Here is a 15272-nt window from a genome sequence, read left to right on the forward strand (position 1 = left end):
CTAAAGTGTATCGTAGAGTCTGTGGTTAGTTAAAAAAATTAAGTGACACGTCCACCCACCCTGTCAAACTTACACGGTTCTTCGGCCACTAATTTCTGCATTATAATTTTTCATGTTTGATAATTAAAAAAATGGTAAGATTTATAAGATGTTGCTTGTGATTTAGATTTCATAAAATATAAAAATGTTCGGTGCAAAGTCATACGTACCGCAATTAAACAACTTACATAGTGTGTCATCATCGCCAACGTTATACTTCGGCGTTTGTGCTGATTTTATTGATATTCTCTCTTCTGCCTTATATTGAAGTGTTTTTCAATAAAATGTTAATGTTTTTAAAGCCGTTGAGACTGGATATCAAAAGGAAGTTGACGGCGAGGTCGGACCGCGTCAAGTGCGTGGACCAGCACCCCACGGAGCCCTGGCTGTTGTGCTCGCTCTACAATGGTGACGTGAACATATGGAACTATGAGACTCAGCTGCAGATCAAGAGATTCGAGGTAAATTGTTCAACCTAATCTATATATTTGACTAGCTCTAGTGTTGATTCCAACTAGAGGAGACTTAATCTTAACAACACTACCTTTATTTTGGTATAAGTAATCTGTATCATTATTATGCATGTATGGAGTGGGATTTCAATTATAATCCATAATACTGAGATTTTTGAGAGTAACTGGAGTGTCACCAGCAAACATCAAGAAAAAAGAAACTTGTCCAAAATATGAAATGGATTTCACTCCACATTCTAATTCAAGTATCTTGTTCTGAATATAATGTTGTATTCTGTTTTATATGTTAATTATTATTTTATACCTAATCATATATAATGTAGCTTCATATTACCTTAAATACCACTAGTTTTGTTAACAGAATTCAGATAATGATATACTCAGAATAAAACGACAGTAATTGTTATAATATTTTAAGGGCTGTTACTTTTGTAGGTAGTTAACAATCTCATGTATATCAAATTGATTTTTTAAAGTATTTCAATTTTTGATTACAACAATTTAACACACAATCAAACATAAAAATAATATGTTGAATACGGGTGGCTTGTCATTTGTTGTGTTTGTTGTTCTGAGCACGCACACCCATCATTCATCATCACAAACCTTCGGGGCCTTAATACTCTTTTGGAGGAAATTCATATATCAAAGAAAATTATTACCCTATACTAAAAGACAATAGTTAACAATTGACTTTATACATAAAGCAAAGTAGTTTTTAGCACACACAATTAATTATTATTAAAATGGATCATTGTTAGGATGCAGAAATATGACTTTATCATACTGTTTGTTCAGCTGGCTGTTGTAAATGAACAACTATAAAATGGGCTGGTGCTAAATGTCTGGTTTCCTACCCAGTCACTCACACAGTCTTATCTATTTTTTTCCTTTTGCTTTATATTACCATTTAGTTTGTTATATTTTTCACTTAGTAGCCATATAATGAATATGCACTATTTTCCCTATATTACAGGTATGCATGGAATTACGTGTGCGCGCGGCCAAATTTGTACCCAGAAAAAATTGGGTAGTGACAGGGTCTGATGACATGCAGATAAGGGTGTTCAACTACAACACCCTGGAGAGAATACACTCTTTTGAAGCCCATTCAGACTATGTTCGATGTATTGCTATTCACCCCACACAACCTTACATTTTGACTTGCAGTGGTAAGTAATTTGTGGGAACTATTATTACATGAAGCACTTAAGAAGAATCCATGTCTTGTTGAACATGTTACCATTTTTTTTTCCTTGCAGATGATTTATTGATAAAATTATGGAACTGGGACCGAAACTGGGCTTGCCAGCAAGTATTTGAAGGGCACACTCACTATGTCATGCAAATTGTCATCAACCCCAAAGACAATAACACCTTTGCAAGTGCCAGTCTTGATACTACTGTAAAGGTAGGTTACGCCCCTTTTGATTTTATTTTCTTACAAAATGCTCAGTATGTTTCATAGTTTTTTCTTTTACAATAATTCAGGTATGGCAGCTAGGCTCTTCCACGTCAAACTTCACATTAGAAGGGCACGAGAAAGGGGTGAACTGTGTTGACTATTACCATGGAGGGGACAAACCCTACCTCATCAGTGGGGCAGATGACCATCTCGTTAAAATTTGGGACTACCAGAACAAAACGTGTGTGCAGACCCTGGAAGGTAAGTACTTTTGAAATTTTCCTGGCAATGATTGTTGATCTCGACCAACTTATGATATATTCAATTCAATTCAATTCAATTCAATATTTTTATTTCGAATAAAAAATCCATATTATTGTTAGTACTTAAGGCTAAACATATAATGGTTCTTATTTAGGTCACGCGCACAACGTGTCGGCTGTTTCATTCCACCCGGAGCTGCCGATCTTGCTGACCGGATCCGAGGACGGCACGGTCCGGATATGGCACGCCGGAACTTACAGACTCGAATCTTCGCTTAATTATGGGTTTGAAAGAGTTTGGACCATTTCTTCAATGCACGGTTCGAATAATGTGGCTATTGGGTAAGTGTACTCTGACATAAATAAATATCCCCTACTACTGTGTGTAATTTTAAGTTTTTCATATAAGTACCTACTGATTTATTCAACAAAAACATTATTTTAGCTATGATGAAGGCACCATAATGATCAAAGTTGGTAGGGAAGAGCCAGCTATTTCAATGGATGTCAATGGAGGCAAAATAATCTGGGCAAAACATTCCGAAATGCAACAAGTTAATTTGAAAGCTTTACCCGAAGGTAATCTTGGTATAAATTCATAATGTTTCTATTTAATAAAGTTGACCTTGTAATTATACTAACGGTATTATCTTTGTTAGGTACTGAAATGAGAGATGGTGAACGGGTTCCAGTAGTTGCCAAAGACATGGGCTCCTGTGAAATTTATCCTCAAACCATTGCACATAACCCCAACGGCAGATTCGTCGTCGTGTGTGGTGATGGAGAATACATCATTTACACGGCCATGGCCCTCAGAAACAAGGCCTTCGGCACCGCCCAGGAGTTCGTGTGGGCGTTCGACAGCTCGGAATATGCGACGCTAGAGAACTCTAGCACAATCAAAGTATTTAAGAACTTTAAAGAAAGAAAAAGCTTCAAGCCTGAGTATGGAGCTGAGGGTAAGAATTCCAATCAATGTTATTCTAATTGAAAATGGCTGGCTTCTTCATTGTTGTGAGAGATGACTGTCTTGTTTCGCAGGAATATTTGGCGGGTACATGCTAGGAGTGAAGTCGATCAGCGGAATGGCATTCTCATTTTATGACTGGGAGCACCTGGAGTTGATAAGACGGTAAGAAACTATTCGCGAAATCCGTTCTTATTTTTAACATTCTACTTGTTAGACCAATGCGATTTGTTGAAATATTAGTACTGCTGCTAGGACATTTTGCATTAGATATGTAGATTGAAGTAGTAAGATTTTTTTCGAAGGAAGTGTCACTAGGTTTCGTTTATCTCATCATTATCATTAAATATTTAAATTTAGGTTGAAGCCAACATAACTATTATGTTTTATTTTTTTAAACGCCTTATATGTAAATTATAATTTTAATATGCCCTAGATTTAGAGAAACACAAGAAACTACTGGCCACTGCAAAATAATCCTTCAATATTGAAATATACTGTGATATAACATGCCTCTTGAAAACAAGTTTACATAAATAAAAAAGTACTTGAGTATTAATTTAACTCCTGTTATAACATATGATATTTCCTATTGGGCTAAAGCGAATGAATGTATATAAAAGAGTTTTTTTTTAATTATGTCACTGATACGAACCAAGTAGGTTCTAAGTAAAATACTTTAAAAGTCAAGGTATAAAACGAGTTTTAGTTTCAAAATACTAAAGTTTATAATTGAATTGTTTTGTTTATGCCAGCTCCAGCATACGGCTGTCGTGAATATTTTACTTAGGTACAAAATTTAGCAAAAAATATCGTATTAAATTTACCAAACCTCGTTAGCAAAATTTTACTTAACCTTGCGCTGTAATATGAAAAAGTGCGGATGCCTTAGCGAGTGCAGTATTCCGTTACAATACTTACAATGTAGTTGATAATCTGTGGAGCGTGACTAAGTTGAGTGTGGTGTGCAGCATCGAGATCCAGCCGCGGCATGTGTACTGGTCGGAGAGCGGGTCGCTGGTGTGCCTGGCCACGGACGAGACGTACTACGTGCTGCGGCTGAACGCGGCCGTGGTCTCGCGCGCGCGCGCCTCCAACACCGGCATCACTGACGACGGGATCGAGGACGCTTTCGAGGTGACCACACCACCGCAAACACCGTACTCAACCACATTACCTTTTACCAACAATCCATTATTTGCATATAATATATGTTTTTGTAGTCTAAAGCTGGCCACACACACTAGGTTTTGCGTGTTGGTTTTGCTTGTGCAAGCAAAACTAACAGGCACGACCGAGTTCCATAGGGCACACACACATAACGACAAACCTGCACAAACTCTTGGCACCGGTAGCGGTCGTTGAGGTCGACGCAATAGCGCTACTAGGTTTATATTTCGTCAGCCATACACGCATATAAACCATGAATCCACTCCATACTTAAAAAATAATAAAACTGGCCAAGTGCGAGTGGGACTCGCGCAGGAAGGGTACCGTACCATTATCTATAAAAACGGAAAAAAATCATGGGAGCCCCACTCCGACTCGCACTTGGCCGGTTTTTTAGTATTTGTTGTACTAGAGGCAACAGAAATAGATCATCTGTGAACATTTCAACAGTCTAACTAGCATAGTTCATGAGATACAGCCTAGTGACAGACGGACGGACGGACAGTGGAGTCTTAGTAATAGGGTCCCGTTTTACCCTTTGGTTACGGAACCCTAAAAATCTACTAAATATCCTCTACAATTGCATTTCGTTTGCGAGACGACATTGTTGCACAGTGACTTGCGACCTATCCCCTCGGCAATCCCTGGATAACTGAAGCCTATCAAGCCTGCCAGCCACACACGTTCAGTTATGCCTGCGCAAGTACAACCGACAGGCAAAAAATATAAATTTTGATATTTTCAATTTTGCTTGCGCAGGCAAGGAGTTTGCTTGCGCAGGCAAGGAGTCATATCATACACACGTTCAGTTATGCCTGCACAAGTAAACTGTGCAGGCATAACCATCGGTTATAACCTAGTGTGTGTGGCCGGCTTAAGACAAATCCGTGCCACGAATTTGACCGGTGACGTGGATGGCGCTGTGTGACATGCTCTTGGCCGGTTTTGAATTATTTATCTTGTCACTTCCACTTTTGTTTATTCATAATCTTAATTTTTTTATGTCTTATAGCTTATTCCCACCACAGTCGGAACCAACATTTTATATTGGATTCCATTAGCATTGATTGGAGCTTCTCAAATGGTGTTGACCGCCGGTGTGAGGGCTGAGGGTAGAGAGGTGTCACTGGACTTTAAACATAGCCAACTCGCCACTTATGTTTCCACATTTACCCTCGAGAATGCAGCTTCTGTGACTCCACTCTGGGTGGCTGGCTAAGGCAAGCCACCCTTCGGCACCCCAGGATATTGTATGCTATTGTCATGGTCATATTTCAGGTGGTTGGTGACGTGAACGAGATAGTGAAGACAGGGCTGTGGGTGGGCGATTGTTTCATCTACACCAACTCGCTAAACAGACTGAACTACTACGTCGGCGGCGAGATCGTTACGATATCGCATCTCGACCACACCATGTACATCCTCGGATACGTCGCCAAGGAGAACAGGTAATGCAAACAATGCGATCTAGTAAAGTTGTGTAGTAATGTCCTATAATATTTATTTAAAGAAGACTTTGGAATTAGATTACTATATATGCCCTTCACAATCATAGCTGATATCATGCTATGCCTACTTTTTTCTCCCTGGTTCAGATTTCAGCCTAAGACTAGAAAATCCTTTACCTAAGGCAGGATTTTTCTAACATAACCCCACATACCCCTATAAAATTACCCAGTCGACTGTGAACTTCGTAACTCTTTTTAAAACTAAAGTGTACCTACTTTCATACATTTGATAAGGAGTATCATAATTCATCTGTGAGTGTATGCTCAAAAACACGTAACTAAATATTGGCATGTGCAGGCTGTACTTAAACGACAAGGAGCTGAACGTGGTGTCGTACTCGCTGCTGCTGTCGGTGCTGGAGTATCAGACGGCGGTGATGCGCGGCGACTTCGAGACGGCCGACCGCGTGCTGCCCACCGTGCCGCACGAACACCGCACCAGGGTCGCGCACTTCCTAGAGAAACAGGTATACATATACATATATGTATTTACCTGATGTTACGTTTTCACTTTTTCAATTTCTAAGCTTGTTAGGTTTTTATCTTTGCATCTTAATTGAAAAACGTAAAGTACAAATATGATTTTTGCTAGCTACTCTGTGCTTCGTTTTCGAAGCTTGCTAGGTTTTTATCTATGCATCGAAATGCGAATAAGTGAAACATAATAAATGCTGGTGTTTATCCTTCTACCCGACTTTAATTTTGAAGCGTGTATATTGACGCAGTGATGCTGAATGTCTGTGATAATATTGCAGTACAAATTAAATGGAAGCATTTTTAAAATGGACCTATACAAATGATTACATTGTGTTACCAGGGCTTCAAGCAGCAGGCGCTCGCGGTGTCGACGGAGCCGGAGCACCAGTTCGAGCTGGCGCTCTCGCTCGGCGAGCTGGGGCGCGCGCGCGCGCTGGCCGAGGAGGCGGCGGCGGCCGAGGGCGTGCCGTCCCGCACCGCGGCCGCGCGCTGGGCGCGCCTCGGCGCCGCCGCCGCCGCGCACGCCGACCAGGACCTAACTAAGACCTGCTACCGGAAGGCACAGGATTATAGTGCGCTGTTGCTCTTCGCCGTCAGTACTGGTAGGGCTTCTTTCACATATTACTGGCGATCAAAATAACCTCTGACACCTCACCACCATCTCGTCATCACTAGAGAATATAATACACGTGTTGTAAAACCTGTTATTGCATAATATAATATCGTAAATGCGCGCCTTTGACACACACAACACTATAATTGTATTGTGATGGTATAAGTGTTGCATGTGTTGCAGCCGACGAAGCACTGCTGGAGGAGGTGGCGACACTGTCGGCGGCGAGCGGCGACGACAACATCGCGTTCGCCGCCAACTTCACGCTGAACCGCCTCGACGCCTGCCTGCAGCTGCTCATCGCCCGCCGACGCCTGCCCGAGGCCGCCTTCTTCGCCAGGTCAGACCCTACCTAGTTCATAATGAAAATAACATCACATTCGCCGTTAACACCGCGCCCAATCGCCTCGACGCCGATCCACTACTATAATACCACTACCACAAACTATAATATTTGGTTGTCAAAAGTATAAAATAAAAATAATCTGCTATATTTTGGTATACGATCTAAAATTGTATAAAGAATCTCAGTGCTGAATTTGTTGTGTTTTTGTTGCAGATCATACATTCCTTCAAAGATGGTCGAGGTGGTGAAACTGTGGCGCGAGTCCGTCGGCGCCAACAACAAACGATCCGGACAGTCACTCGCTGATCCCGAGAACTACGAAAACTTGTTTCCTGAATTTGCGGTTAGTAACCTACTCGTACTTACTTATTTCCTTTTAAAAATGTTCATACTTACTGTAAAATGTATTTATATTCCCTTTGGGAAAACCCGTACGGACTAATCAGATGCTTTGTTTGTGAGAGCGTAATTAAAATTGACCGCTCGAGCGCGAAGCATCTCCGCAAGCTTTGGTAAAGGCTATGTCTGGGTGCTCTCCTCTACGGGTAGCGTTTCTCAACCAATTGTCTTGAAATTTTGTGAGAAGATTCGATAACTATATGGACAATTGTCGATTCAGTTTAGGATACATTCGCGAGGTGTACAGCTCATAGAGCCACTGAGATAGTAAAGAAATGACTTAGTCGGGCAAGGTTGTACATACATTACATATACGAGTATCGAAGTGTATGAAGTGTATCCTACGTGTTTTGTTAACAGGAATCATTAGAACTGGAGAGGTTTCAAAACGAGTTTGGCTTCGAGGACAGTTCACAGCTAGCGAAGTACCCGTCGAACTGGAAGCAATGCAACATCGACCGCGACCTCGGCTCGGAGAAGGCGGCAGCGGAGCAGGCCGGCCGGTGGAAGCGGCCCGAGCGCGCCGCCGCTACGCCGGCCGACGACGACAAGCTGGCCAAGGCCGCGCACGGACCCAGCAGCGACAGGTCCGTACTCCACGCTGGCAGGCGTTACTAGCTACATCACACGGGGACGCTTGCAGTGGTACTTGCACACGGGGCGTGTAGCCTGTACAAGTTATATGCAACGTGCAAAACTGTGCCGTCCTGCAGTAAACCGCGCGTTACTGTGCATCAAACTTGAACATACTTTTAGAGCAAGTTGCCTGCGTCTGCACTCGCTTTAGCCTGTGGCAGGTACATGAGCCGTGTGCCTCGTTACTTGCCAAAGGAGGCGCCTTGTTGAGTATGTTGGGCGACGCGAATGGGGCGCACGCTTAACAATCCTAGCAAGCAAAAGAAGCTCATATCTTGCTTTTCCTTCATTCTTCAGTGAGGCTTCTTTACCTACGTTAAAATTATTACGAGCCGTCGTGTACACAAAGGAAATGCACATCAACGATGAACAGGAAAATGATACGAAACGTGAGAAAGATGCCATCTAGACGCGGAGACTAACGTGCTCAGTGGGCAAAGCAGCCGAATTATTTTACATTGCGTAGGTTTGGGCAGTAGACATTATTACTTTTTAGAGGTGACTATGAAATTGAAACTAAATTGTCAAGCGTTATACTTAGACAATCCTAAAACCTATACTAAATAAAATGTAATTTGTTTCAGTATTGTTACCAAACCGACGGACAGTTCGTCCAATCACAAGGACCCCCTCGACATAATGGACGAGATCGATAAGGAGATCGACGGCATCGCGCTAGAGGACGACGAGGCTCTGGTGAGTGAGCTCCGACCCGCCCCCAGGGCCTTCATGTAATAACATAATACTGAATAGATTTTATGACGAGTGACTGACTGTTTTAATTACAAATATTAGCACGCATAATCTAGCGAAATTTATTTGACTCTTCCGCATTACGTTCCCTCACAATATGCAGTCTTAAATTTTTGAATGACATTTACAAAATACATATGACGCCTTTGGGGGATATATTAGTTAGAAACTATCAAATTTTCACTTGTTAACTTACATTTACACAACCAGCACTGGGAGAGAACAAATTATTCCTACTCGAAAACCGGGTTTTGTGGAAGGATTTTTCTTTCCTTGCACAAAACCAACATCATGCCCCATGAACACAGACAAGACATCCTCCAGGCTGAGCATAGTAGGGCTACCCCCTCTGCCACAAATATACGGTAGTTTTACTCCATTTTCGAGTCAAAGCGTCTTTGTGTGCCGTCCGTGTCTTTGAACGGACCAATCACGGCACAGGACTCGCTCACCTCGTCCTCCGCACCTCAGTATTTTTGGCAGCATCGGTTTTATGAAATAATTGCTCTAAACTCCGTCTAGAGGATTCCTAGTCTATGCCCAGGAATGTACGAGGAAAGAAAAATCCTAATACGATACCCGGTTTTGGATTAGGAATTTTGATTGCCTTGTACATTCAGTAGCAGAAGTTCCTTGGTCTTATTATCTTAACAATAAAGTCGCGTTAAGATCATTTTGAACACCTTGCCCGCTTAGCAACTATTGCTGCTGACTGTACAGAACTAACGTCGGGACTGGTAAGGTTATAGCCCGTCCGGCGATTTATTAGTAAAGAGCCATAAAAACATAAAGATAAGCTATTCGTTTCCCATTGTAAAAGAGCGTAAATGATTTCTTATACGTGCATTAAAAGCTAACGTAAAAATACGTAGTTAAAGTGCTTATAAAGAAACTGTTGATACATTTTTGACTTTTAAGTAACACGTTCACCGACCCAACTGTTGACTTTACGGCCTTTTAATAGAAGCTTGCCGTGACCCATATGTGGGGCACGGGACAATGAACATGTTAACGTATGAGAATGATGACATTTGCACGTACGTAATATTGAACACAATTTTCATTCCAGTAGTTTTAATATTTGCCAAACATTTGGTCTTCACCCACATTACCTCAAACAACCCTCATAGTAATTCTACTTTACAGTAACCATATTTAGTAAAAGTGCTTTTAGCCATTACCAATGTCATATAAGTTTTCACCTTAACACATTCATTGCCACCCAGCCAACCAGACATCCGCACCAGGCCACAAACGTTTCGTCATATAAAGCTGTAGTACCACGATCCCGACTATCGGGTCGTCCAGCCTGGGAACGAAATCATCAAATAATACTGAATGTGTTAATTGCTAGAGGTTACCCTTATTGTACAGTTACCATTTCTAGTTGCTTTTAATAGTTTTTTTTTCAGGAGTTGTCGTCAGATGAGTCCAGCTTCCTCCGGTTCGATTCCTCCGATTAACATATAAGTGTATTTAAAGTTTTATTTTATATTATTATTACAATCATAAAGTATGTATTTCCTAAAGTGCTAATACATGTAAGATTAAAGTACCTATTATACAAATTTTCTTCTGAAATGTTTGTTTTGTTACCCAACTTGCGTAGAGTACAGTAAAATAATGCGCTTTGGCAAATCGATTGTTTTCTTTTTTGCGATATCTCTTTCTGACAAAACTCTAAGGCCACGGACGGAACGCACGCGACTGGTGGTGCGGGCAGCGGAGCGTTGCGAGCGTCAACGCCCACCACTGCCGCTGCCCAAAAAACATTCATTCAAGTCTCTATACCAGCGGTACACCACCTTTTTTATGAGGGCCACAAAGACTGTTTTGCCTCGTAGCCACGGGCTGCAAGATGAATTTGATTAAAGGTGACATTTGGATGTACCTGACTTTATACCACCATCACCGGGCCGCAGGTTGAGTACAGCTGCTGATACATTGTGCTCAGAGTCGCTCGTAGCCGGGCGGCGTGAACTAACACACAAGTTGTTTTAGTTTAAAATTAGATGTGAAGACGAAAATGAAAGACATAACTTAGGAAAATGATATATTTACAACATTAATTTAGCTACTAATATTACATTAACTATATATTTTTATATTACAAGCAAATATTTATAGTCGGCTTAGCATTGCTCCCAATATAGGAATTAACTAAAAGATAAGATATTTTTAGGAAATTTTTGTTTACTCTAGTGTTCGCCACCAAGGATTATGAACACGACCTCATTACTTTATACAGTCCATTCTTAAATACCCATACTAACATGGAATTTGTTCAACACTAAAAAAATAAGTTGTCCATCACTCAGTAGTATCTACCCTTGTATTGTATTACGAACGTTAACAATATAATCATACTAAAATATCATTGACACTATTCCTGTCGTAAAAAACCATAATAAATGATGACACAGATTAGTCTCAGCATTTTATTCATAAGTTGAGTAGCTGGTGAACAATTCATCGACACGGTTAATTGACCACATGTAAATCTCATAATACTGTGATAAGCAGGGTTTTGTTTACCACTAGGGAGTGAATGACCTCAACAACTGCTATTTTAATGACGAATATGTTACAAATACGTACATACTTTACGTACATACAGCTTTTGAAAAGGTATCACGGGCTTAAAAGCGTATCCATATTACCAACTATTTCAATTTGATATACCGCGGTGTGGCATCCAAAACCCCGATCACTGGTGATAAGATTTGCCGGTGCCGGTGGTTCTGCGGTTTTAATTAAAAACGAACTACCTGGAAACTTTAAAAGTATCCCAGAATTATCAGAGGATCTATCGGATCAATAATAGCTGTTTATAATAAATATTGTTGCTATTGGTGTGGTGAAAAATATTGTAAAAGCGTTTCACTCGGGTGCAAAGTTTGGGCCTAACCCTACGCTTGCGGCCCAATTTTTAAAATTTTCGCTTCCTCAGATATCAATATTAGCACGAGGTCTTGGATAAAAATTTTGAATTGTTTCCTTATGATGGCTGGTAAAATTGACATTTAAATGATGACTTGGAATGTTAAATACCAATTTAACATCGTTCATTTGGATTGATTTTGTTTGATGTTTATATCAGTTAGTATTTTCCTCACGTTGCTGTGTAAAAAAAAGTGTTTCACTCGGTGGCAAAATTTGTTTAATCCTCGTGCCTTTTGAAACAATTTTTAATTTTGGCATCTTTCGCTCGCTTGGGTATCAAAATTTACCACGAGCTGTTAACAACTTGTAACCCATATAAAACAAAATATCTGGAAGACCGAGCTTTGCTCGGAAAACATATAAAAGACCTAGATCGATTTTTTTGCCCCCGCAAAACCCCCATGTAGCAAATTTCATCGAAATCGTTAGAGCCGTTTCCGAGATCCCCGATATATGTAAAGCTGGTCAAGCAAATCTTGTCAGTAAAAAAAGGCGCGAAATTTTAATTTTCTATGGGACGATATCCATTCGCGCCTACATTATTCAAATTTGCCGCCTTTTTCTACTGACAAGATCTGCTTGACCAGCTATATATAAATAAATAAATAAGAATTGCTCGTTTAAAGGTATTAGATAACCTACGTAATAGAAATAAGCGTGGGATTAGTTGACAGGCGCACTAAATTGAATTATGTAGGTATATGCGATTACTACTACAGAATTGGGATTTGAATAAGTCACACTTAAAATTTATCGGAAAAGGTTACCTGTAGGTAAACTAGGTAAAGTATGAGTACACTCCTTTACAGCATACAAGGTTAAGTATATTTTCTACATTTTATAAAAATCGATGCTTTATAGAAAATTTTGGGTAGAATAATTCAATTATTTGACGGCGATCTTTATTCAGACATGGTGCACTTTCTATATAATTAAAAAGGAAAACATTTATTGACATCGTATGCATATTTCTTACTGCAGTGGTATCACTGTCTCAATAAAGTTGCACGTCTAAGCACGAATTTCCAGACCGAGCCTTCTCGTAATATAATAATTTACTTGTAAAAGACTAATAATTGCGATTATGATTTCATGTATAATTTAAATTTGTATGGAATACTTATGATTGAATAATTTTGTTCAACTCCTTGATGTTGGCCCATAGGCCCATACTTTAGTTCGAAAGGACACTAGGAATGTAAATTTGTTGACATTTTCCCTGAGAGTTAAAATGAAAATTAAGTGCCCAGAAAGTGACACGTTTCTGCTGTAGAGCATTTTATCTCCAAGTACGTTTTTAGGGTTCCGTAGCCAAATGGCAAAAAACGGAACCCTTATAGATTCGTCATGTCTGTCTGTCTGTCCGTCCGTATGTCACAGCCACTTTTCTCCGAAACTATAAGAACTATACTGTTGAAACTTGGTAAGTAGATGTATTCTGTGAACCGCATTAAGATTTTCACACAAAAATAGAAAAAAAAAGCGGCCAAGTGCGAGTCGGACTCGCCCATGATGGGTTCCGTACTTAGGCGATTTATGACGTATTAAAAAAAAAACTACTAACTAGATCTCGTTCAAACCAATTTTCGGTGGAAGTTTACATGGTAATGTACATCATATATTTTTTTTTAGTTTTATCATTCTGTTATTTTAGAAGTTACAGGGGGGGGGGGGGGACACATTTTACAACTTTGGAAGTGTCTCTCGCGCCAACTATTCAGTTTAGAAAAAAATGATATTAGAAACCTCAATATCATTTTTGAAGACCTATCCATAGATACCCCACACATATGGGTTTGATGAAAAAAAAATTTTTGAGTTTCAGTTCTAAGTATGGGGAACCCCAAAAATTTATTGTTTTTTTTTCTATTTTTGTATGAGAATCTTAATGCGGTTCACAGAATACATCTACTTACCAAGTTTCAACAGTATAGTTCTTATAGTTTCGGAAAAAAGTGGCTGTGACATACGGACGGACAGACAGACATGACGAATCCATAAGGGTTCCGTTTTTTGCCATTTGGTTACGGAACCCTAAAAACAAAAAAATTTTGGGGTTCCCCATACTTCGAACTGAAACTCAAAAATTTTTTTTTCATCAAACCCATACGTGTGGGGTATCTATGGATAGGTCTTCAAAAATGATATTGAGGTTTCTAATATCATTTTTTTCTAAACTGAATAGTTTGCGCGAGAGACACTTCCAAAGTGGTAAAATGTGTTTCCCCCCCCCCCCTGTAACTTCTAAAATAAGAGAATGATAAAACTAAAAAAAATATATGATGTACATTACCATGTAAACTTCCACCGAAAATTGGGTTGAACGAGATCTAGTAAGTAGTTTTTTTTTATACGTCATAAATCGCCTAAATACGGAACCCTTCATGGGCGAGTCTGACTCGCACTTGGCCGCTTTTTCTTTATTTTTTTTACGATGAGTAATTAACTGGATTTGTTGTACAATTTATATTCTAATATTTTACTCCCCATTCATAACGATATTTTTACCGAAATTTTTAATTGAAAGTACCCTCAAGAACTATGTACTATAACATGTTATACAAGTCACGTTTTCCTCGTAATCGAAATGAAAAGTAGTGTGTTTAATTCGAGTGAAAGGCATCATTTCAGTCTCGGACTAATGGCACTCTCACTGCGTTCGAACACCAAACTACCTACTGAAATGAGTGCCTTTCATCCCTTGGTTAACAATATAATATTCTGCTAGCGTGTGAATTTGTTATTGCACTGTAAAAACCGGCCATTAAAACCCGGCTACTACAATTTTAAGAAGATAAAATAGTTATTTTCGATACAAGTGTGAAAAAGAGGAAATTCGAAACGAGTGGCGATAAATTAAAACACGACCGAAGGGAGCGTTTTAAATCGACACGAGTTGCGAATTACCTATTCGCACGTGTATCGAACAACGTTTTACAGTACATATGGCACTATAAAGTTTCGACATACTCACGAAAAGTGCTATTTTACGCACTAGTGCGGAAAAGTAGCCCCATATGTACTGTAAAAGCTATTTACAATCACTGAAAGCATTACTTGCACAAGTACTTACTTTAATTACAAAAGATTTAACATACATACATAATTGATGTGGCAATTACTTGTATTCAAGGCAATTTACATATACATTGGTGAAAGAATTAGCCCCTCGTATGCGGCCTAAACTAAACCTAAACTAGGGGTTTGCCAGCGAGCTATGGAGCGCAGCATATTAGGTGTGACATTAATGGATCGTATCCGGAACATCACGCTGCGCTCC

At 39.8% G+C, this 15272-nt stretch overlaps 1 protein-coding gene across 2 annotated transcripts; it reads left to right on the forward strand.

Moving 5' to 3' along the window:
- LOC134661138 (coatomer subunit beta') lies at positions 1-10630 on the forward strand. Of its 2 annotated transcripts, XM_063517088.1 has the most exons (18): positions 1-134; positions 342-500; positions 1489-1684; positions 1775-1923; positions 2004-2178; positions 2336-2522; positions 2626-2759; positions 2840-3139; positions 3222-3312; positions 4119-4284; positions 5596-5765; positions 6124-6292; positions 6643-6904; positions 7099-7255; positions 7475-7604; positions 8021-8247; positions 8881-8992; positions 10462-10630. In XM_063517088.1, the coding sequence occupies exons 1-18, from the start codon at positions 132-134 to the stop codon at positions 10510-10512; spliced, it is 2838 nt and encodes a 945-aa protein (XP_063373158.1). In that variant the 5' UTR covers positions 1-131; the 3' UTR covers positions 10513-10630. The 2 variants fall into 2 exon arrangements, with proteins under 2 accessions (XP_063373158.1, XP_063373157.1); XM_063517087.1 differs by lacking the exon at positions 1-134 and having other exon boundaries at positions 330-500.
- Positions 10631-15272: the final 4642 nt, after the last annotated feature.

This window comes from Cydia amplana, chromosome Z, assembly GCF_948474715.1.
Source record: "Cydia amplana chromosome Z, ilCydAmpl1.1, whole genome shotgun sequence".
Classification (NCBI taxonomy): domain Eukaryota; kingdom Metazoa; phylum Arthropoda; class Insecta; order Lepidoptera; family Tortricidae; genus Cydia; species Cydia amplana.